We start from the raw sequence: 24,567 nt of genomic DNA, 5'->3' as shown, positions 1-24,567 counted from the left end.
AATTGTTCTTCATGTCCAATGAAGGTAGACCAAGAATAATTAATATGTAGCAAAGGAGATTTAGGTTAGATATTAGGAAAAACTTTCTAACTATAAGGGTAGTTAAGATCTGGAATAGGCTTCGCGTGGAGGTTATATTGTCTCCATCACTGGAGGTCTTTAAGAAAAGATTAGAGAAACTATCTTAGCACTGAGGGCTGGACTTGATAATTTCTCAAGATCCCTTCCAGCACTGCATTTCTATGATTCTGACGATGATGTCTTAAGCCCATGTCTCCTCAAATACGCTCATTCTCCACTCATACCCTTCATGTCATTCTCCACACTATTTTTTTATCCTGCACTCTTGAAAGCAGGAAACCAACCATATGGAGGGCTCGAGGGTTCATACCTAGACCAGATATCTCAAAGAATGCAACACCTGATCTGGTCATTTATTTAAGTGACTAAATAAATGAGCGTTCAGCTCGTGAAAATATGGCCACTAGTACTTTACCTTACTTGTGCCTCCATGTAGCCTCTGATTACACTTGTGGATTGCAGCAGCCTTGCAATCCCTGCTCAACATGACACAAAGAGTAACACTATTCCTTTATATATTAAGGAACTACCAGTCAAGACCCTGAAGGGAGGCTTTCCAGCCTACACTTTATTTTCAACCCCTTTTTATACATGTTAATCCATAGATAGGGAGCTTCACTCAGTGTAAAGCAGAGGTGTGTGATACTTTCTGTTCATAAAGACAAAATGACTTTAAAAACCAGTTTCTTATTTTACTTTTTGTAAATTTTACTAAAAGCAAATTACAATTCTGCCAGTTAACTGAAAAAGTTGTACCACATAATATGTGCATGGTTGAGAAGAGGGGAAGGTTGATGTTCAAGTTGAACTTCCAGCAATAATCTGGGTAGGTGAGATTCCCTGCGTGCACGGGAATAGCTCACATTAACAATGGCTGAATGTATGATAATCAGTAAGGAGAGACCTACACTATCTGTTACAATCTGAATCTCAGCAACCAACAGCTTTGAGACTTTGTCACAACTGGAAAAAAACTCAGAGAGAAAGACAGTACAACAGCTGGAAGAAAATTCCATAGAAGGTCATCTTTAAATGAGTGAAAATTATTTCAAATTCATATATTTTTGTTTTGGTTTGTTTGTTTGTTTGAAAAACTAGTGAAGATATTTTTTCACATGCTCTTGATGGAAAACAAGAAGAGTGGGAAACTGCAGGATAGAATACAGCTGCTGAGGACAGTGAATATGCAAGGAGAGATATCTGGAGATTTTAGCAAAATTGCACAAAAAGAAAATGGGTCAAAAGGGGCTGTTAAAAATGGGATGAACCAGCTGAAATAGTGAGAAAAAATACATGCAATCTTATGAATAAAATTCATTTTTGCCTGTAAAAGAAGACAATGCAAATATACATGCATCAGCACCATTTTTCTTCTAGTAAGCACCCGGGGTTGCTTTGAGGTAAAGGGAGTCAGTTTTAATCACCTGAGGCATTGTTTTACAAAGAGCATTGTCACATAAGCAAGCAAAATGGTAGAAGTTGGATTGTTAATGTGACAAATTAATGCAGAAATTGACATTTCTTATGTTGAGCCAGTTTATATGCAGCCAATATACTGGTGCACTTATTTTTAACTGACTTGAAGTTTGGTAATTTTGTCAGGTTTGTTTTCCAGTCTTTATTTTTTAAAATCAATTTTTGAAAAAAGATATTAATTGGTAGTGTTTTCACTTTAGATTGAAAGAGAAAGATGCACATAGAAATTCATGATTTTCAATACCTTGCAGGAATATACTAAGTGTGGATTTCTCTATGTATCTCATAATATTAAGATATGTATAAAGTACATTATGATCTAATTATTACTGATTAACAACACAAAACTCACATAAACCTGGATCCTTAATAAAAAAGATTGCTCAGATCTGTTCTAAATAAATGTGTATTATCTTCATTTAAAACAATATAAGACATACCTTTCAGGAAAAACTCTACTATGAAAACTATCGTTTTAAATAATTATAGTGATAAATGTATTGGTTTTCTTAAATGCATTGTGGACAGTGGGCCATATTTTGTCTTTGTTCTGTGCACAGAACTCTCATTGAACTAAATGGAAACAGTAAAGATGGAGTCAGTATACAGTGCACCCAAGCCTGGAAAAATGTTCTGATGAGCCCAGCATTTTGCATATATCATGAGGAGTGTGTGTCAAAAATGAGTTCACAGTGAAGTACGATAATATCTGGTAAATTGCTTGGGTTTGGGAAAAAAGTAATCCTCAAATCTGATAAACAGTGTGTGTTCCATGGAATTACGAAAGTCATGAAGATAAAGCATAAACTTTATGAGCTCCAGTTAAGTACTCTGCAATACCATATGGTATTTATCAACAATTGCTTTTTATATAAAAACTCAACTTACTTTCACAAACATCAGTGATAGCACTACACATATGGAGCATAATCACAGAAAATCAAGACTTGTATAATTTTAATAGTGAGACGGCCAGTCTTTTATAAAGAGCAAGGGCAGGGAAGCTTAAACTGCATCAACAGAATTTGAAACAAGAGTGAAATACTATAATTGTGAATGGACACTGTACTTCATTGCTAGATATGAGCCTGACTAAGAATTTACTCTCAATCCATAATAGAAGTGTTGGCCAGGAGCTGACCAAGGAACCACTGTGACTGAGTTACAGTATGCTTCCTGACATCACGCTGCCTCTGGCGCAGCATGGCTGTCTCCTGCAGTGGGCAGGGATGTAGCAGGGGACAGCCTCACTGAGAACAGAACTCACCCACTGCTGTTTAGATTATGTTTTTGAAACCCTTCCCTTTTATCAACTTTAGCAATCTTTTTAATATTTTAGAGTTCTTTATTAGGTCACTTTGCCACCACATGCTAATGAGTTAATAAATAATATATTCCCACCTACAGTACAACCAACCAAGACTGTGTAGATTATCCAGATGGAATTTAACAACAACCTTCCGTTAAAGTCAACTCTTTTGTTTTATACTATTTTTCTCTGCTAGTAAGGTTAGGGACTTGATCCGATGCCCATTAAAGCCAGTGTAAAGACTCCCATTGACTTCACTAGGCATTGGCTCAAAGCCTACAAACTTCTTTGCCTATTTTTATTGCTGTTGCATACTGGTCTAATGAGTACAATGTTATGTCCACAATAACCTCTGAATCCTTTTCTTGACCTGGATGCTTGTTGCATTTACCTTATCTTCCCGAGGATGGTTCCCTGCTTCCAGCTATTCGTCTATATTAAAGTGCATTTGCCATGTGTTGGTTCAGTCACCTGAGCAAATCAAATCCTTCTGAAGCTGGATCCATGTCAAAAAGTTTGGGGGAGAGGAAAAAAAAGTACTACCTTTCCTTTATTGTTATAAGTAATGCAATCGGTCTTCTTTATTCTCTTGGCAGTTTCTTCATTATATTCAAATTGCAGTTTATCACTGGATGATTTAGTTTCAGGTCGGTCTTCCAGAATGTTATCTAGAAATTAATTGATTTTAAATAAACAATATGCAGGCCAAGAATTAACTGCAAATTTTATTTCAACTACAAGTTGTTTTGGATAAAGCACCTAGTTACATGTCTGAATAAGCAACTGGCAAAAAATAACTTATTTACTGGTTAAGGCATTTCTCCTTCATTGGTAATATTCTTTTTTAAGAATAAGGATTGATTCTTGTTAGCATATGGCTATTCTATGAAACCTTCTACACTGTCTTTTTTGTTCAGTAGATATTAAAACCAGAAAATCATTTAATAAATATGAGTTAAAATATTTCCACGTCCTCTTTGGCAAATCAAGAAACAAAGGCTTGTCACCAAAAGTATTTAAGAGGTGTTATTCTTGAATATTCAAGAATTGCAGAAGTTTATCAGTTAATATAGTTTAGTCAGTAATCAGTAATTTTAAAAAGTATCTTCACATTTCAGACTTTGATTCTCATGCTGCCCCCACTCCATATACACACACTTCCTATATGCTTGAGGCATTCTTCTCCATTAAAAAGAATGCCTCATGTATGTGCTAGAGCAGGAGTAGGCAACCTATGGCACGTGTGCCAAAGGCGGCACACGAGCTGATTTTCAGTGGCACTCACACTGCCCGGGTCCTGGCATTTTAATTTAATTTTAAATTAAACTTCTTAAACATTTTAAAAACCTTATTTATTTTACATACAATGATAGTTTAGTTATATATTATAGACTTATAGAAAGAGACCTTCTAAAAACATTAAAATGTATTACTGGCATGTGAAACCTTAAATTAGAGTGAATAAATGAAGACTCGGCACACCACTTCTGAAAGATTGCCGACCCCTGTGCTAGAGACTGACCCTGATTGGCCCCCCCAAATCAGAATGATTTATAAGAATGGAAGAACTGCCACAATGGGAAACATTTGTTGTTTACTCTGGCTCTCTACACAGTGTGTGTGCATGTGTGTAAATAAATAAAACCTTCTAAATGTCTCAGTAGCTTATTAAATATATATTTTTTGGACCAAAGTATCGTTATGAATAACCAGTGTTTCATATGCAGCTTTTCAATGATACCTGACCAGTAAATAAGGTGTAATGACACCATTTGAATGCATTTTCAATTAATACAAAGGAGGTACCATATATTTACACTACATACTTTTAACATGTTGGAGACACAGTGCTGAAATTCATGCAGTTAAAATGCTCAACCAAATGGCTTTTACCTTCCTGGCTGTTAGGAGCAGGAGAAGCATTAAGGACATCAGCTACAGGAAAACAGAGTCAGAAAGGGGATAAGAGTAAAGGAAATTAAGAAATACAGCCAGAAAAAAAATGAAAATTAAGTGTCAATTTTAAAACTATGAGCATTATGCAAAACTACAGCATTGCTAAAGGAAAATAAAACTGAAATCTTCTAAAGTTTTCAGATGATTATTATTTAGATTAGTTCTGCCAAATATTATAATAGTTAAACCAAACAGTGTAACCATTTTATTAAAGCAGTAAAGCATGCCACAGGTTACTTTTTGTACTGCACTGTGCACAATTGTTTGTTGATTTCAGATTTTTCCAGCCTTCTCCTAATGGAACATGTTTCAAGTACAACTTACAGTGGGCAACTTGTAATTTCTTCCTGGCCAATGTGTAAGAAACATCTGTACTTGAACAGCATATTTTCATCTATGCCACCTGAAGATTCTCCCTCTGTAGAAGAATCTTCAGGTAGACAATTAAGCAGTCTTTCCAGCTATCTTGTGCTGCTGAAACAGCACAAAGCCGGTGGAGCAGGCACCAAAATCTGACCCACTTTCATATTTATCTTAGAAAAATCAGCAGCAATCATTAAGTCTCCTTATTAAATTTTATTTTGTTAATTTCATCATCACCAACAGAAAAACAAAATAAATTTCATTTGTGAAAGGTTGCGCTGTGCCACTTAAACACAAGTCTGGCACTACAGGAAGTGCTGAGCTTTGTGCCTTTCATAAACTTGGTCACCTGTGTAAAGATCAGGCACTATTTGATCTTAAGTTTTAATTAATGAAATGTTTTATTCTTTTGCCATGTCTCTGGGTGGTATGAATTTGGCTACCAGTTGTGATGTATCTTGACATGACACATTTTCTGACAGTTATCAGTTATGAAACTAACATCACTTTTAAATGTCTTGGGCCAATTCATTCCTAGTGTAACTTCATGGATGACTTCAGGAACATGTCCAGGCCCCAGACTGCAAGTGTATATGCTGCGCTCAGCAGAAGGATGTTCTGCACCTGTTCTGAATACTGTCCCTGAAAAAATTGTTTGAATGTTGGCAACATGATTTAAATCTTAGCACAAAAATCACTAGTTTAACTTACTAACAGCAGCAATGGCATGCTTGCAAACATATATGGACACTTAGGGTTACATTGTAACTATAAGATCTGACCTGAACAAGTGCCTCTGTGATGTGGCCCTGTCCCATGAGCAGTCCAGGAAGAACATAGTCAAAATCTCCTTCACAATTTCCCCACTGCTCTAGTGAGGGAGCAAACTGTGCCAGGCCTATATACCCAGTGCAACGTAGGCTACCAGACACCCCGGTGCATCTATGCTATCAGGAGCTCTTGGGAGAGGGAGCCAAGGATCTGCCCACTCCCTGCCAGTTTGTGTAGGCCCTGGGTTGTAGTGGCTCTGCAAAGCTTGCTTCCCCTCCTGTGCTGCTATCTATGAAGCACATGGCAAGATGGTAAGGGAATGCCTTATGCCCCCTTACCTCCTTATACCTTTGCACAAGCCAGGCCACTCTTCGGCACTCAGGGAAAAGAAATTAATATGAAGACTGCATGAACTCTGAGGTGTTAAAACCATCAAAGAAAACAGGGTTTATGTAAAATACAGTTCTTTGTAATTCATTTATATACACTATTATTTTGATGTAATTTAGAATGAATCTAAGTTATCACTCATTATAAGTGATACTAGATTATACAGTAACAAATACATAAAATGTGGAACAACCTAATTTTCTCATGCAAATGTCTCACTACATCTTGTTTGATCTATTCTAACTGAAGCAAATTTAAACAGTTAAAGTCAGTCATAAGTAATGGTATGGTAATAACTATATTTCTTTACCATCAGAGAGAGATTCATAGTCGTAGTCATATTCATCCTCTTCATCCTCCTCCTCTTCATTATTAGTGGTGGGATTACCAGCATTGCCACCATTACTGGCCTGGGCTTGCATGTATGCCAGCTGGTGAGCCTACAGCATTAAAATAATTTTTAAAGCACTCACATATTGAAACAGCAAAAATGTTCTATTTATAATATTCTTATTCATACGTATCTGTTCAGTGTCCTGTTTTTATAGGAGGAAAAATAGCTATTCTAAAGGCTTGTCTACATGGGAAAGTTATACCAGTAAAAAGTGAAGAGTGAATTTAAACATCTGTAGTTACACAGGTATAAATCCCCAGGTGCCCATTGTTAGTCCAATATAAGAGTTTATGGTTTAGTTTATGGCACTTTGGAAGCAGTTTAGACAAAACAAAAAAATCCAAAAAACTTACGGGGAGTTAATGGTTTAACTATAGTAGTTAACTGGTGAAACTTTCCTGTGTATAGAAGCCCCAAAATACCTCCCATCTCCCAAAATAGTTTATTTACTGTTAACTATGATTCCATGAATGGGTTTAAATCTCCTCCTCTAACCTCTGAAAATCCATGTAACATTGATACCTGCATTACAGGAGTTGTTAATAAACTAGAATTTCAAGGAAGATCTGACTGTGAATCATATATATAATTGTCCAGCTTTTTGAATTATTTACTGGGCTTACATTTACCCAAAGTGAAAAGGGAGTCACTGTGGATCTATAGATAAGATCACACTTTTGAAAAAGTCCAGTTCCCACTAAATAATCCATTTCACTACATGGAATGTTTGCCATTAATTCCAAGCCGTTGGTAACTGGAACACAGTTACTGTTCGGTCCCTGTGGAAAAAAATGAAGGAAGGGCTGAGCTGTATAGATTAAAATAAAAGGGACTGTAATGTAAAGGAAGTTTGCATTGTTGTTGCCCACATGGCACTCGATTTCCTTGTAAAGAGAAGATTCCAACTTCTGTAAGAGCATTTCATCCATCGCAAAAATTAAAAGATGGCAGAGATGTCACCAGATGTCACATATATCAGAAAATTTTCTGCCTATCATATGGAAATATAGTATAATAAAAACGGTAAAATTCTGCCATGAAATAAAATCAATTGGTAACAAACGAAAAAAAATATTTGTTTAATACACCTGGCTTGAATATGGTAAAAATACAGCAGAACTTTGCTAAATCCAAAAAGACAACAAAGTATTACAAAACAAAATGCACACACAAAAAAACCTTGGGGTGGCCTCTCCCCATTTCTGAGCAAACATTTAATAGCAAACATTACTTTTACCAAATATACTACATTGTGTTTACTACGTATCATAATTAAAACAAAAAAACCCCATGAAAATAAACCAAGTATTTTTGTAATTATATTTTTATTTTATATATTTATATTATGTTGATATATAATCCATGATGTCCATTAGACTGGTTCTGTTGTCCATGTTAAATTGGCAAAACTTTAACTACTATTGCTTTTTCTAAACCACAACTTAAATCTCAGAATGTTTGTTAGGGAAATAATTTACCTTTTGTTTTAAAATATCCACTGGAGTTTGATGGGCTTTGAGTTTTTTGTTTTTCAGCAGCACTTTTCTTCTCAGTTGGTCCGGTGAAGGGAGCATTGGATCATCAGAGAAGTCACTCTCAAATAAAAACTTAGTTACCAGCTTATCTCCAAATACATTCTGAAATATTGAGAATAAGTGAGATATCATGAAAAACAAAATCCCCAGCCATGCACTTTGAATAATATAATACACTATGACTAACCTTAAAAATTTCAGCCATCTTGCGTTGCTGAGGCAATGAACAGTGGTTCTCTATAGATATGATGATTGGCATATCAGAGGTGATAAAGGCACTGCGATCAATAGCTTCAACTACATCCTATAAGAACCAAAATGTAAATGTTACAAGAGTTAGAATTCTCTAATTTGAAAAGCATAAAATATTTATAGTTGATTATTTCCGAGTATTGATTCCATGATTCAAAATACAATATGACTTTATATAGTCTGTTGCTATTCCATTAGGGTTGTCTGGACTGCATCTGAGATTGTGCTTTCCAGCACGGGCAGACAGACACACGCTAGCTTTGCTTGAGCTAACACACAGTAAAAATAGCAGTGTAGCTGAGATTGCATGGGCCGCAGCTTGGCCTAGTCATCTGACTATGTACCTGAGGCATGTTTGTACTCAGGTGGCTAGCTCAAGCTGCTGCCCGTGCTACCCCCGGCTACTCTTCTATTTCTAGTGTGCTAGCTTGAACAATGCTAGCATGTGTCTGTCTACCCGTGTTGGGAAGAATGCTCCCAGGTGCAATGTAGACATATCCACACGCTGGGGCCTAGGCACTAGGACCCTGCGAGGTGGGAGGGTCCCAGAGCTCAGGCTGTAGCCCAAACCTGAATGTTTACTCCGCAAACAGCCCCTTTAGCATGAGCCCCACAAGCCCACATCAGCTGGCACAGGCCAGTCACGGGTGTCTAATTGCAGTGTACACAAACATTTAGTGACTTGTTTTTTCCTAGAAGGATAATTGTTGCTTCATAAACTGGTATCTTCATACAAGTGAACAAGTTATTAAACTTCTTTCCTGATTAATTTCTATTTTCTGCAAGAAATTGTCAATATACCTTAAAAGGAATCTTAGTAGTGAGTGTATGTCCATGATAAATGATAGGCATCCCATCATCACCATCCCAGCAGTCTAATTCCACACTCCTACAGCCTTGTAAGAGAACCTGTAACACAAATGAATAATAGATCCCAGGTGAACAGCAACTGCACAAAAACAAAGAGAGAAAAGGGGGTGCAGTGCTAAATGGCAGCTGGAGGAAGTTGCTGCCCATGAAAGCTACTTTATTGTGGTGTGAAAGGAAACCATGGAAGCTACTATCCCAAACAATTGGATCCCACACAGAGAGAGAGAGCAGGAAAATGAAGAATATTAGAAAGCAAGAATTAAAAAGAAAGGTTCCTATTAGAAATAGAAAGAAATTTCAGAAGCTACCAGCATTGCTGCTGGAGGCAGAGAGAATGGGAATTTGGTTGCTGAGTGGGGTCAGCTGCCTCCCATGTGGCCCCTCGTGCCCAGGTAGGATGCCAGGCATCCAGTTTTCGATCGGAATGCCAGGTCGAAAAGGGACCCTGGTGGCTCCGGTCAGTACTGCTAACCGGGCCATTAAAAGTCCAGACAGCGGCAGCAGGTGAGGAAGGGGCCTGCAGTAGCTCTTTCTGTGGAGCTCCTGGGCAGTGCGAGCCCTAGTGGGCAGAGGGCGGATCCCAGCGGAAGGGCTGGGAAAGGCACCCGGCAGCAGGCTGAGACCAGCAGGGTTAACCCTGGGCAGCAGCCACCGTGATGGCCAGGGGCTCCCTGCAGAGCGGGCATTGTGGCCTTTAGGAAGTACCTTCAGCCCCCTCCCTGCCCGACCTGCTGCTTCCTGGCTGTCAGGAGCGGAGAGAGGAGCAGCCCCGTCTCCCCAGGGCCTGCATGCAGCCGGCGGCAGGGAAGGGGGCCAGGGTGAGCTGCCACTGCCTGCCCCAGGCCCAGTAGCCCACTCCACGGGGGCTGCTGCGCTGGGCTTGTCTCGGGACCATGTGACCAGCAGGTAAGGGGCTGTCAGCTGATAAGTCTCCTCCCAGGGGTGAATGGGCTGTGCAGAAGCTTGGGGCTGCTCTCCCCGGGAATGGGTCCCAGCAGGGTCAGGCAGCAGTTGGGCATGGAGGCCCCAGCCAACAGCCAGTCTGGGGGGGTCACTGCACACGGCGGGGAGAGAGGGAGGGGGCCTGCAGCAGTGCTCTCCCTGGAGCTGCTGTGATTTGGGCTAAGCTGGGGGTGCAGCATTCCCCTGCCCCGCATTCCAGAAAAGAGGAAAAACTTTTGTCCTCGGTGCGCTGGCCGAGCCATGTGTCCAGGATTCATGGCAAACAGAACAGCCTCTGAGATCCAGGAAAAGCCAAGGCAACACTGGTGCATCTGCTATTTAAGGGGCCGCCTGACAAAAGCACCTGCTGGAGCTCCCGCAAACCACACCAGGCAGAGTTGCCCGGAGCCCACACCCTGAACCTCCTCCCATGCCCCAAACCCCTGCTACAGCTCGGAGCACACTCTGAATCCCTTGGACCCAGTCTGGAGCCCCCTCCTACACCCCAAACCCCTCACCCAGCCCCACCCTAGAGCCCTCACCCCCTCCCACATCCCAATCCCTTGCCCCAGCCTCGTGAAAATAAGCAAGCGAGCGGGGGTGGGGGGAGTGAGCGTTGGAGGAGGGGGGATGAAGTGAGCGGGGGTAGGGCCTCAGGGAAGGGGCGGGGTGAGGGTGTTCGGTTTTCTGAAATTAGAAAGTTGGCAACCCTAGCCCCAGGGTACCTCTGTGATGCTCTGCTAACAATTTCTCCCTCAAAAGTCTTCTTAAACAAACTCTACACAGGGCTTTATTGTCCATTCATCACCCTTCTAAGGGGGTTCGAGTTTATTCACATAAATAAATCTCCAAGATAAAACTCAAAGTCTGAAAACACAGTGCATCACTTTTACCCTCGTCAGGTCACTCCCAGGCTTTTCCTGCCTGTAGTCTTGGGCTACAACTACACACAAAACAAAACAAAACCCTACAGCAGCAAGTTTCAGAGCCCAGGTTAACTGACTCGGCCTTATGTTATGGGGCTAAAAATAGCAGTGTAGGCATTTGGGCTCGGGCGGGAGCCTAGGGTCTGAGACCCTTCCCCCTCACTGAGTTGCAGTTGATGGGGGTTCCAAGACTGGGTCTTTTTCTGCTCAGTAGACATACCCTCAGTAGCGAAACCCCATGTCCCAGGTCTTTCTGCAGGAGCTTGCTCTCTCACAGCAGTCTCCAATTCACCCTATGACCAGGCCTTCTTGCCTAGGCTTTTCCTGCTTTAGCAGGCCACTCCAGGCCCTACTTTGCTGGAATTGTATGTCTCTGGCTTCCAAACCCCCTGGTATCAAGGTCGTCACTGCAGAAGCCTGACTGCCTTCATTTCTTTCTGCAGTTCCCTGAGCTTCCCCCTTCACTGTAGCCATCTGCTGCCCTTTATAAAGGATCACCTGATCCAACCCAGGTTTGCCTCTTATCAGGATTGGATAGCCCCAGACTCTCAAGCCCATAAGGGCAAGACAACCTGTCACAGTTGCAAAAAGTGTCCCTTAAAGGGCCAGGAGCTTACACTGGGAGAGAAATATTTACATCTTTCTGCCTGCAGAAACAAGTGGGTATCTAAACAGATATTTTCTCCAGGATGGAGGAGGGCCACTGCAAGAGAGCCTTCTGGGCTACAACTTTTTATTGGAAGTAAAGCTTTCTGGAATCAGTATAACTTCAGGTAAAGTACATATTTGATTAGGATGAAATTCACTTATCCTGCTCAGAGCCTTAGACAATGGAAGTACATTATAGACTCATAGACTGTAAGGTCAGAAGGGACCATTATGATCATCTAGTCTGACCTCCTGCACAATGCAGGCCACAGAATCTCACCCACCCACCCACTCCTGTAACAAACCCCTAACCTATGTCTGAGTTACTGAAGTCCTCAAATCATGGTTTAAAGACCTCAAGGTGCAGAAAATCCTCCAGCAAGTGACCCAGGCCCGACGCTGCAGAAGAAGCGAAAAACCTCCAGGGCCTCTGCCAACCTGCCCTGGAGGAAAATTCCTTCCCAACCCCAAATATGCGATCAGTTAAATCCTGAGCATGTGGGCAAGACTCACCAGCCAGCACCCAGGAAAGAATTCTCTGTAGTAACTCAGATCCCACCCTATCTAGTGTCCCAGACCACTGGGCATATTTACCTGCTAATAATCAAAGATGAATTAATTGCCATACCATCCCCTCCATAAACTTATCAAGCTTAGTCTTGAAGCCAGATATGTCTTTTGCCCCCACTACTTCCCTTGGAAGGCTGTTCCAGAACTTCACTCCTCTAATGGTTAGAAACCTTCGTCTAATTTCAAGTCTAAACTTCCTAGTGTCCAGTTTATATCCATTTGTTCTTGTGTCCACACTGGTACTAAGCTTAAATAATTCCTCTCCCTCCTTGATATTTATCCCTCTGATATATTTATAAAGAGCAATCATATCTCCCCTCAGCCTTCTTTTGGTTAGGCTAAACAAGCCAAGCTTTTTGAGTTTCCTTTCATAAGACAGGTTTTCCATTCCTTGGATCATCCTAGTAGCCCTTCTCTGCACCTGTTCCAGTTTTAATTCATCCTTCTTAAACATGGGAGACCAGAACTGCACACAATATTCCAGATGAGGTCTCACCAGTGCCTTGTATAATGGTACTAACACCTCCTTATCTTTACTGGAAATACCTCGCCTGATGCATCCCAAGACCACATTAGCTTTTATAATGGCCATATCACATTGGTGGCTCATAGTCATCCTGTGATCAACCAATACTCCGAGGTCCTTCTCCTCCTCTGTTACTTCCAACTGATGTGTCCCCAATTTATAACCAAAATTCTTGTTATTAATCCCTAAATGCATGATCTTGCACTTTTCACGATTAAATTTCATCCTATTATGATTACTCTAGTTATGTCAGTGGAGGGGGCACCCTAACCCCACCCCGGAGAACAGGGCTGCAATAGTGTTCCCATTTCACCTTATGGACCATTATTTTAGCTTACGGGCTGCTGAAAGAGTGCCTGCAGCTCTTTCACATCACTTTGGGTGTTACGGATGATGGATCCCTATCCTACCTCCCCCAACACCGCCATCCTGTGTGAGGCTGTCACAGAAACCTACTCCACAGCACCACTATGCAGCCACTTTACTCATGGCTTTCTTACACACAGTCCACCTCCCCACCTCCAAACACATAAACAAAGGGCTGAAGTACACAGAGGACCTTTTGTGAGCCTGTCACACTTGAATGGATTTCTCTTTAACATGGTGAGTAATAAAAATCCCAATTACAGGAAGTTTGATGTTTTCTGTAACATTTGTTGAACACACATATCAAAAATATAGACCCAAAACCCATAGACAGAAATCATTCTTTCCAGGTTCGTCACCAATTAGACACAGGGTCAGAGAAATAGTATAATATTCCTAGAAGTATAATGTCAGGAGTGATGTTTTCATTAGAAATTTGTCTTTTCAGTACAATGTACAATATCTGAATGGTGTTTTTGACATTTAAATAAACTAACATATTAGATCAGTCTTTCCTGTGGGAAAGTCTAATTTTAGTAAGTTAGGTCAGAATGACTAGTGTCTAAATGCTCTGAATCTCAAACTAAACCCATTTTTTGCCTTAGTAAAAGCATTTGAACACAACTGTGCACACAGGCAGCTTTCCCACACATCATGTTTTCCTACATTTTACAAGCAGGGGCTCAGAACATTTGGGTTTTCAAAGCAAAAAGGCCATGTTTCTGTGACTTCTTAGTTAAACAAACAAGTTCATGCTGAAAACTATGCAATGATCTAACTCTGTATACCTGGCTGTAAAGCTCTACTGACGATTCTCCTTTAAGCTGATGGCCTGTGAGGTATGTATTGTGTGAAGACTCAATGTAATAATATGACAGCGGTAGCTGTAATTCTTCAATATTCTCTTGTGACTCGTCATTTTTTGAGGCAAAATTGTCTTTATCCATCAAAAACCTAAAGGTGCAGAAATAATAGTCTGTGATGAATATTTAGCAAAATGCACAAAAATAACATCACATGTATGTTAACTTCATATGTGGCTAATTACCTTGCAAATCCTTCAAATGACAGTAGCCCCTGCTGGCACATATTGACGCTGGGTTCAAATTTCTGTAAGAAACAGTAAGAGAATAACATTATTTTTATAAAAAGAAACATGTATCACATGCCTTGGTAAAAGGCTTTAATTCATTTTTTATAGTGTAATTTGTACATCAAACTAATGAGCTGGCACTTGAAAACTGTCTGCAGTCTGAATATCATTCAGAAGTGTCTTCACTATATTGATAATAGTTACAGGAGTTAGCAAAGTCACTAAATATATAAAACTAATAATATTGCAGAGCTTACAAATGTAGAATGTTCATCTAGATTATTATTTAAAATCATGCATGTTCTTATTCTTATATATAATACTCAGTGACATCATCTAAAAGGAAATAACTATTTGTATTTATTTACCAGTGTTCAACAACACATCAACTTGTATAAAAAGCATATAGAATAATGAAGCGTCATTCTGAAGTTCCCCTAGACAGCCTGATTTTTTAACCTTGCTGTAAATGTACTGTATATTGCACATACTTGCCTAACATCTGAACTGTTCAAAATGTTTTGACAGTTTTGTTAAACCCTGTAGAGTACGGACTTAGTTTTGGATTACATAAGACAAAAATAAAAAGGACTCAAAATTTACATTATGGTAGCTAGACATTCAATTTTTATAACACAATGGATACAAAACTCAACTTGGATAATTTTGTCCATATTAAATGGAGGTAAGACACATTATAGAAATGAAACATTGATCTCATGGAATAGGACAATTGGGTACACTGTGTTTAGAGAAGTTTCATGCAAACTGAGGGAACAGAATTGGCAGTGGTTCCAAAGGAGGAAATCCAATCTCCATATAGGTGATACAGTAGGTACTGTTCTGGAGACTGGCCAGAGAAAGAACACATGCAGGGGAAAAAAATGGAGGAAACAAAAACCCCTATAGAATGAATAGATGCATTGCAAAATGTTTATATTACAGACCTGGATAATACTGAGGATTTCATCGTAGGTGCAGTGTTCACCTTGGCAATTCACTAAGAAGTCATTGAGTTGCTGGATGCCCACTCCAAATATTCCCAGTGATGTGCTTTCTACTCCAGTACCATTAGTTACAATGCTAGCAGCAGCAATGGCATCAGATATCTGTCTCTGGTTTTCTGATAGTTGCTGTCTACTATTAATGAACAAACCCAGATCTGACACATTCCTGGTCAATAAATCTAAAACATAAATATGAACATAAATATTTGAGGAGTTTCATTTTATCACCTGGAGATAAATTAAGCAAGTACTATTCTATTATTCATACCACACTGAATTATTCAAAGGAATTAAAATTGTATTCACTGGAAAAAAATCAATTTTCAATAACTATGGATCAACTCCTAAAATTCTTAGCCAAGACTTAGGCAAGATTCCTATTTACATTAGTGGAACTCTTTCTTTATTGAGAGTTGAGTGAGTTCTTCAGGATTTGGCTCTTTATTACTGACTTGACCATACATGAAGTTTTCATTCTGAGACATGTATTTTATACACACACACTATATATATATATACATACATATATATATACACATACATATATATATATACACACACATATATATATACACACACCTCTACCCCGATATAACACGACCCGATATAACATGAATTCGGATATAACCCAGTAAAGCAGTGCTCCAAGGGGGCGGGGCTGCATGCTCCGGTGGATCAAAACAAGTTCAATATAATGTGGTTTCACCTATAACACGGTAAGATTTTTTGGCTCCTGAGGACAACGTTATATCAGGGTAGAGGTGTGTATATATATATAAAATTCACTTTTGGTAAATCTTATGTGAAATACAACTTTCTGAATGTGTTAAGCTTCTTAAAATTAGTTAAGCCAGTTGTGTATGGATGGAATATGATGAACTGTTATTATGGAGCTGTGGTAGTGACCCTTTAGTTAAGGTTCTAACTCACTGTCAATTGTAAGCTGATTCTGCCCCCCACTTCAGCAGGATTTTTTTACAATGCCAATAATTAAAATAGTTCAGCTTTCTAAAGTGTTATTTTCTTGTTGAAATTAAATTTAACAAACCTAAATCAGGCTGGAGTCCACTGGTGTTCTCATCAATTTTCAGATTAGTATAAAGTGGAGTAGAATCAGAACCCGATCGATTGCAGGGTACAGCATAGACATCAAAGAGGTCTTTAAGATCCTTGCGGCTTCGAACACTAGGATACAGGAAGAATATTCACTTTGTGCTTTTTTTCTTAAAATAGATTTTTATCAACTTTGATGTGATGAATGTGATTAGTCAAATAGATTTTACCTGAAAGACTTGAAGAGCTCTACAAACTCAACAAAACTCATATTACTATCGGAAACCATAAAGTTCTGAAACCCCTTCAATCCTCCTTTGACTCGGCCATGCCAGCTACTACTGCTCCAAGTACTAAAATAAAATGAGATTGCTGTTATTTTCTTATATATAACTTCCACGGATTGTGAAATATTAGGCAGCATTGAACTAAAGGTCTATTCTAGGTTTTCTTTAATATATTTATTATCAATATTTGAAAGAAGGAAACAAAACAATACTTCTTAGTGGATGCAATCAGAGTTTGTACTTTGATTCTGTATTTCATACTGGCCACTCGTTCCCCTAAAGACCACTGCAAACTTTGCCAAAGCAAATAAAGAAATTCTATTGAAAACTTTCCATGCATGGAAGAATCTAATTTAAATAGGCACAAACCAACAAGTTTTATTTTTTTTCACTTAACAAAATAATCCTACTATTGCTATAGCATGAAGCCTAAAAGAAATATGTCCTGCCGTTTATGAGGATCACAGGAAGTTTGTTTTTAGTATTTTACCAGCAAGACAATTAAAATGGGAAGCATGCTGGAAACCTACAGAATTCCTTAAGGTATAATGCTAGCATAATAAATAAATTATTCTTTCTGGATTATATGCAGGAAATAAATGTGTCACATTTGGACATCTCCAACAGCTAGGCGCATTGGTGAGGCAGGGAGATGCCCAATAGAAGGCTCCCTGCCTGCCGATTCCAGCAGGTGACACAGGCTTTAGCCGCCCCCCCGTCCTGTATTTCCCTGGTCACATGGAATGGAGGGAACAGGAATGGAGCCAGTCCCCAGAAGCAGCCTGGGCTTCCCAAGAAACAGCCAGGAATATCAGCAGTGGCACAGAGAGAAACTAAGACATGGCTGCCCCATTTTTCCATTCAGGCCTGGTCTCTTGTAAGGAAGAATTACCATTTGGGGCACCCTCCTCCTCAAATTTATTTAGCGTATGCATAGTCATCTAGCCAAGCAATGGCATATTCAGTGGCATGATGCAGTTCTTCTAAGCCACCGCTGAACCTAGCCAGCAGGCATTCATCGACAATGTGCATCATCGTCTGTGTTGCAACGCAGCTGCACAAGGGGCTGTCACAAAAGCCCCAGCGATACTGGTTAGCTGTGAAGAGTCCTTGCTCAGTCCAGAACCTGTTCAACAGGGACCACTGGCGACAGGGTGGGTCAAACCCAAGCGGGCAAATTGTGGGGTTGGCAATGAGAGACTGGTTGGGGATTATAACATATCCATTCCTCTCACCAGAGTGTTTCCGCCCTAACATCCTGGCGTGGCAGATGTGACCATAATGGGCGACTTGACGGCAAACATGCAGCTGGTGGTTTAAAAAGGTCATTGTGCAGTGGCAGGCTTGAGTTGGCGCATACTTTCTCCAGTAACTTGCCAGTGGCAACCTCTCGTCTGATTTGAGGAGGAACGATATTGCTCAGAACTGGAAGCCATGGGAGTGGACTTGGACACAGGGTGCCGGGGATGATACACATGGTGGCATATAACTGTGTATCCACCAGTTTGGTGTGTGATGATCAACTCCAAACAGGTGCTCAGTACTCCACCACCGAATATGAGGTAGCAAGAGCTGACGTCTGCAAAGTTGGAGCACGAGCACCCCATGAACCTGCCAGTTTGCTAAGAAGATTGTTGAGCGTCTTAACTTTAGCTGCTGTCTTCTTCAGGTGGGCATGGTAACTCAGTGTGCGGTCTAAGGTCACACCTAGATAGACCGGTTCTATTTCATGCTTCTCCTTCTGACCATTCAAATAAACATTCAGTTCTTGGGTTGCACTGGCGTGACGAAGATGGAACAAACTGGAGACTGTTTTTATGACGCTTGGCTGCAGGTGCCAAATCTTACAGTAGTCAGCTAACGTTATCATGTTCTGATTTAAGGTGCATCAAGCTCGTGAAACGTCTGGGCCTTGGTACCGCAACAGAACAAGGTATCACAGGCTTCCCTCCTTCACCCACATGGATTAAGGGAACGGAAAGCAGAGCAGAACCTCCTGAGGAATGTTCACAGTACTAAAAATAAGTGGTTGCTTAGGTGTAAATAATTGTGACTTGATTACTTTTTATTAAGTCCAAACAGAATCAAAACCAATAATATATATACACCTGGTGCTTTAAAAAGGCCAATTTCACAAGCTGAAAACAATTATGAACCAAATAGGCTGTGAGAAAGAATTTAAACAGAAAAATGTGAAAGACAATTGAGAACTGTTTAAGAACATGTTACTAGATGCCTGAAACCCAGAGTCTAACAATTGAGAAAGGCGGCTACATTGGTTAAAAACAACCTGGCTCAGAGGGGATTTGAAAACAGCTATATAATAAAATAATAATAATAATAGGTTTCAGAGTAGTAGCCGTGTTAGTCTGTATCCACAAAAAGAACAGGAGCATTTGTGGCACCTTAGAGACTCACAAAACACCCCAATATATAACAAATGGAAAAAAGGAGAAGCTGCTAACACTTTATTAGTTTTCTCCTAACTTCTAATTTGTATTAAGGATGCAAAAGGACATAAGGAGAAATCTGTGGTCAAAAGTGTTAAAAAAGGCAGAGGTGTCCAATAAATATTTCTGTTCTGTATTTGTGAAAAATGTACATGATGTATAGATATTTGATGATGATGATGATGAAATACTTTCCATTCCAACTCAAGAGGATGTTGAACAGCAGCTACTAAAGTTAGATATTTTTAACTCAGCTGGTCCAGATAACTTAAATCCAAGAGTTTTAAAAGAGCTGTCCAAGAAGTTCTCTGAACTGTTACTGATGATTTTCAATAAGTCTTGGAACACCGGGGAAGTTCCAGAGGACTGGCAGAAAATTAATGCTGTTCCAATATTTTAAGAGAGTAAACAGGGTTACCTGGGTAAATATAGGCCTGTCACCTTGACATCAATCCTGGGCAAAATTATTGAATGGTTGGTATTGGTCTTGATGAATAAAAATTAAAAGAGAGTAATATAATTAATGTCAATCAACATGTGCTATGGAAAATATAGGTTGTCAAACTAACCAGATTATGAGATTACAAGTTTTTACTTGTAGTTTGTGTGGTAGTATAAATAATAATATTAACTTGTACTAGGTAACTTCTGGGCTTTTATAAACTTAGAAAAAGCATACAATAAAGTGGATAAAAGGATGTTCTCACCAGGGCTGAAGAAACATGGAGTGTCTGAGGATTTAATAACTATGGTGAATGCCCTATATAGATCACCTAAAACAGTGATGTAAATGATGTAATGTAATGTAAGTGATGTAAATGTTTTGGAATGACAAGTCTTTCTGAAGTGAAAATCGTACTGCACCAGGGGGTCATCCCTAAGTCTGCTGTTGTTTATCATATTGCTGGACTATGTCAGCAAGAAGATCCCAATCGAAACAGGCGAGAAGCTGCTATATGTAGATGACACAGTAATATGGCCATTGATGTTCCATTCTAGATTACATATTTCAGTCTATGTTCTGGAGCCTGGAGACTTTTTCTATGTTATTCTCAGTTATTTTCATTGGCAAAAATGTTATGAGAGATATTAAAAATGTTAATAAACACATTACATGCCTTAATGTACTTGGCATAGTAATGCCAAACAAAATGAAAATTACTAACCAAAGCAGGTGGGTAGGTTTTTTGGAGGCATATTAGGCCAAATTCTGCTTTCACTTGCACCTGTGCAACCCCCATTGACTCATCTTGGGTAAATTAGGGGAATCTGAGCAAATATATTTTATACCCTGATAGCAAAAGTCTTTTAGGGCTTGATCTTGCAAGGTCCTGAGTGCCCTCAGTTCCTATGGACATCTGCAATTCTATGATGGACTAGATAGTTTCAAAGCTGTAAACTGGAAAACTGTGGAGTGTTGAGTCAGATACATAGCAAATAGCCATGTGATAGGCCATGTGTAGGTAGGCACAACATCATTGATTTCATTGGAGCTGCACCTGCTTGGACTATGGCTGACTGTGCTCTTTTGTCCCTAGGGCATATATTGTGAGCCAGAAACTTAGAACATAGAGAAATAAAATAAAAATAATCCAGTATAAATTATTAGTTCTTCTTCATCTTCCTCTTATCCCATCAGCTGGGGTCAGGTCATCATGCCAGCATCAGTCTCCTTCATCTTCTGAGGTGGTACTACAGTTCATCTGCTTACCATGTTTGGTGCAGTCCATCTACGCTTCCTCAGTTTTCCTCAGGGTCTGTTTCCTATCACCTTCTTCTGCCATGCTGTTTCCACCAGGTCCCCTTCATTCAGCCTCTGCATGTGTCCAAACCAGTGAAGTTGTGCTTCCTGGATTTTGTCAGCCCCATCATGAACTTTGACTTCCATCCCAATACTTTCATTTCAGAATCTCTCTATTCATGCAATTCATCTTATGGCATGAAGACATCTCATCTCAAACGCTTGTAGGCATTTTGAACCTGCCATCTCTTTGTTGCAAATGCTTCTCACGAAGCAGCATTTTAGGATACACCATTGTTCTGTTTAGTTGTGCTTTCAGTCTCAGCGGCATATGCTTATCATACACTGCCCCTGAGGTGTTATTCCACATTCTTCCAGAACTCCCCAGTCTCAACCGTATCTCATGTTTGAGCTTGCCATCTTCCATGACTCAGACACCAAAGTACTTGAACTGGTCAGTCTGGTTTAGTTTCACTCCATTAATCTCTGTGTCCAGTTTCCCTGTGGCACCCAGATGACCACAATCTTAGTCATGCTCATTTTCATCCTATGCCAGTTTAGTTGGTCAGACAACTGGCTTACTATTTCCTTGGTCTCCGCTCTGCTCTCTGGCCCTTGCTTCTGGGCCCCCCCCCACCCTCCTTGGGGCTACATGTGCAGGGGCACCCAGGTTGTGTGCGCTGTCAGGGCGGGAAGTGGGAGCCAGCCCCAAAACTTCCCTGCAGCCCTCACATGGTGGCAGCGGCGGCAGCTCCAGCTCCTCCTCACTGCGGCAAAGTTTTGGGGCTGGCTCTCACTTGCTGCCTTCAGTGCACACAGGGCGACCCTGCACTGCAGCCCCAGGGGGGCCCAGGTGCAAGGGCCAGAGGAGTGGGGACCAAGCAGCTGCCCTGCAGGGAAGGGAAGCAGCAGAGATTCCTGCTCAGCATGGCCAGAGGAGGGATGACCCCAGACACCCCAGCTATTCCCCCGTCCTGCAGGGCAGCCGTTTGGTCCCAGCTCTGCTCTCTGGCCTCACTCCCCTAGTTCTGTGTGTGCAGGGGCACCTCAGCTGCATGTGCTGTCAGGGTGGTGAGTGGGAGCCAGCCCCAAAACTTCCCCGCAGCCTCCTGCAGCGGTGGCTCCAGCTCCCCCTCGCTGCTGTGCGGAGCTTGCCTGAAGCAGGAAGCAAAGCTGACAGGCAGCAGGCGACTTCCAGCCACCGGGATGTAGGGGGTCTGCTGCTCCACCTCCCTGCAAGGCAGCCACTTGGTGCCTGCTCTAGTCTCTGACCCTTGCTCCTGGGCCCTCCTGCCCACACTGGGGCTATGTGTGCAGGGGCACATGGGAAGTGTGCACTGGGAGGACAGTGAGTGGGAGCCAGCCCCAAAAGTTTTCTGCAGTCTCCTAGGGATCCCTTATCCCTGCCTCCCTCATTGTGGCAGGGGCAGGGTTAAAGGATCCTCAGGACATACTGTCTTTGACTGAAGCAAAAAGGGAATCCAGCTTAAATGAGAAAAAGGAATTAAAAGGATGTTGATGGCATTTTGCCAGCTGGGTAGTAACATCTGGTTTCAGTGGCACCTAATCCTGCTCTGAGCTGGATTAATTTTCAGGTTTAAAATATAGTTGCCATGTCCACACAGAGCCAGGATTTTGGCACTCATGAAGCAGATAGGAGGAAGAGTAGGAAATGGGGCTGAGTGACTCAGTTACATGACTTTTCCATATCCACTTGGGTCACTGAGGCTTTGATACTTTATTTGGAAAAAAAAAACAGCTTTTATCTCCATGCTAATTTTCTGTTTAATAATTTTGAATCAACCCTTCAACCCAACCAACCCTCCCTCCAAGCGCTTTTGCCAAGTAATAAGAATACTGGACAGCAAAAAGTAAAGTAAGAATACTATTCAGAGAAATGCAAGGTTTTCTTTAGCCAAGGAGAGGGAGCTATTGGAAATGGTTCTCAACCCCATAGATAATACACAGGATCAAATCCTGCTTATTCATATATCTGTTGAAGGCTATAAGACTTATATCTGGGCAAGGACTGAAACCAGGACTCCAGCATTTGACCCTATACAAAGATAAGGGATCTGGATGGGGTGGTGGAGCACACTGCACCCCAAGCCCTGGGGATGCACTTCACTGCTCTGCAGCTGGCAGCTGGGGTGTGTGTGTTTTTTTCCTCTGAAACCTACATTTTATGTCAAACTTCAAAACAAACAGACACAAATAAATTAAAAAAAAACAGACAAAAACACCATCATGGAACATCTCATTTAAAAAAAATTAAATTGCAAAGTTTCATTTTAATAGTTTGACAGCCCTGGACATTGATGTCTTAATTATCCTGATAAGAGGTGCACATGGGCATTTTCCCACCAATGTGACTCAGTCTAGAGGCGGAGAGCCAACTATCAGATTAGATGGTAGTATAAACCCGTCTCAAACTGCAGTCATTCCACTGAGACAGCCACCAAAGAAGCTAGTTATGCAATTTATGTACTTGTGCACACATTATGGGCATCTGAGTCCCATCAATAGTACTGCCAGTTAGGAAACAGGGTGGGCAGTAGAGTTTTCCCACAATGCATCATGTTCTTAGGGCTAGAGTGTCAACATGCAGGGGCAGGGACAGTAAGCACTTTGGTATATGTTTACTTTGACTTGGGTCTGTGCACTGCAATGTGGATGCCAGAACCCTAGATTCAATCATGGGTCAGGAAATTCTTAACCTAGGGTTAAAATGCAATGTAGATGCTGAAGCCCAGGGTTTCCTGGCATGGGTCAGCTGACTTGAGTCTCGCTAATCATTGATTTACACTGCTGTGTAGACATACCTTTAGAGGTCCAGCACAGAATCTCACCCAAAATCTTGAGAAGTGTTGAACACATACTTGAGTATCCATACTTCTCACTACAGTCAGCGGGAGTTATGGGTCCTCAGGATTTAACCCAAAATGAGTATGGAATTGTGGAATGCTACAATACAGTCAACAACATTTTTTTTTGCCTGTGCCAAATTAATGGCACACTGAAATATTACAAAGTTCCAGGTGCTCTACATATAGGGAACATCAATTATTTTGGCAAATGAAATTAAACATAACATAGATTTTCAAAATTGGGAAGCAACTGCTGTGGCATCAACGTGTGATGCTTTTTCAATGTACTGTGAACTAAATTTGTTATAGCCTTTTTGAAAAATATAACATGAAAGCCATGTAGTAGAGATAAATCTTATTGTGATATATACACCCATTGGTCCTGCATGATGGAGTGCAGAACTGCACACTGTATGTAAAGAGAACAAACAAGCCTTAGAAAGTGACTTTCAAGGCAAAAACAGCCAGTTTTGCACTACAGATATCAGCAATGATCTTTTCATGCTGCTTACTGTTGTCTTTCCCTCCTTCCTTATGGTCCCTACCCACACTATTCATTGTGTTATCTGTCTCATTTAGACTGGAAGGTCCCCATGGCAGGGACTTTGTCATCTTGTATGTCTGTTAAGTGCCGTGCACACCTATGGGGTAATAAAATAAATCATAAATAAAAATAATGAATTAACACATGGTA

General features: G+C 40.7%; 1 protein-coding gene across 9 annotated transcripts in view; it reads right to left on the bottom strand.

Moving 5' to 3' along the window:
- Nucleotides 1–24,567, bottom strand: part of PLCE1 (phospholipase C epsilon 1) — a 312,093-nt gene that overhangs the window by 38,557 nt on the left and 248,969 nt on the right. For 8 of the 9 annotated variants that reach the window (XM_039546692.1, XM_039546694.1, XM_039546690.1 and 5 more), the window contains 11 exons: nucleotides 16,759–16,881; nucleotides 16,524–16,660; nucleotides 15,416–15,654; nucleotides 14,424–14,485; nucleotides 14,164–14,329; nucleotides 9,329–9,436; nucleotides 8,463–8,579; nucleotides 8,219–8,377; nucleotides 6,657–6,786; nucleotides 4,760–4,801; nucleotides 3,410–3,534 (listed from right to left, as the gene is read on the bottom strand). In XM_039546692.1, coding sequence (XP_039402626.1) covers nucleotides 3,410–3,534; nucleotides 4,760–4,801; nucleotides 6,657–6,786; nucleotides 8,219–8,377; nucleotides 8,463–8,579; nucleotides 9,329–9,436; nucleotides 14,164–14,329; nucleotides 14,424–14,485; nucleotides 15,416–15,654; nucleotides 16,524–16,660; nucleotides 16,759–16,881 — 1,408 coding nt within the window. The remainder of the gene's footprint in view (nucleotides 1–3,409; nucleotides 3,535–4,759; nucleotides 4,802–6,656; nucleotides 6,787–8,218; nucleotides 8,378–8,462; nucleotides 8,580–9,328; nucleotides 9,437–14,163; nucleotides 14,330–14,423; nucleotides 14,486–15,415; nucleotides 15,655–16,523; nucleotides 16,661–16,758; nucleotides 16,882–24,567) is intronic. The other variant, XM_039546697.1, reaches the window with a different exon arrangement.

The sequence above is a fragment of the Mauremys reevesii genome, linkage group 7 (genome assembly GCF_016161935.1).
Source record: "Mauremys reevesii isolate NIE-2019 linkage group 7, ASM1616193v1, whole genome shotgun sequence".
NCBI classification, from domain to species: Eukaryota; Metazoa; Chordata; order Testudines; family Geoemydidae; genus Mauremys; species Mauremys reevesii.
This window is presented reverse-complemented; position numbering and strand designations above follow the sequence as displayed.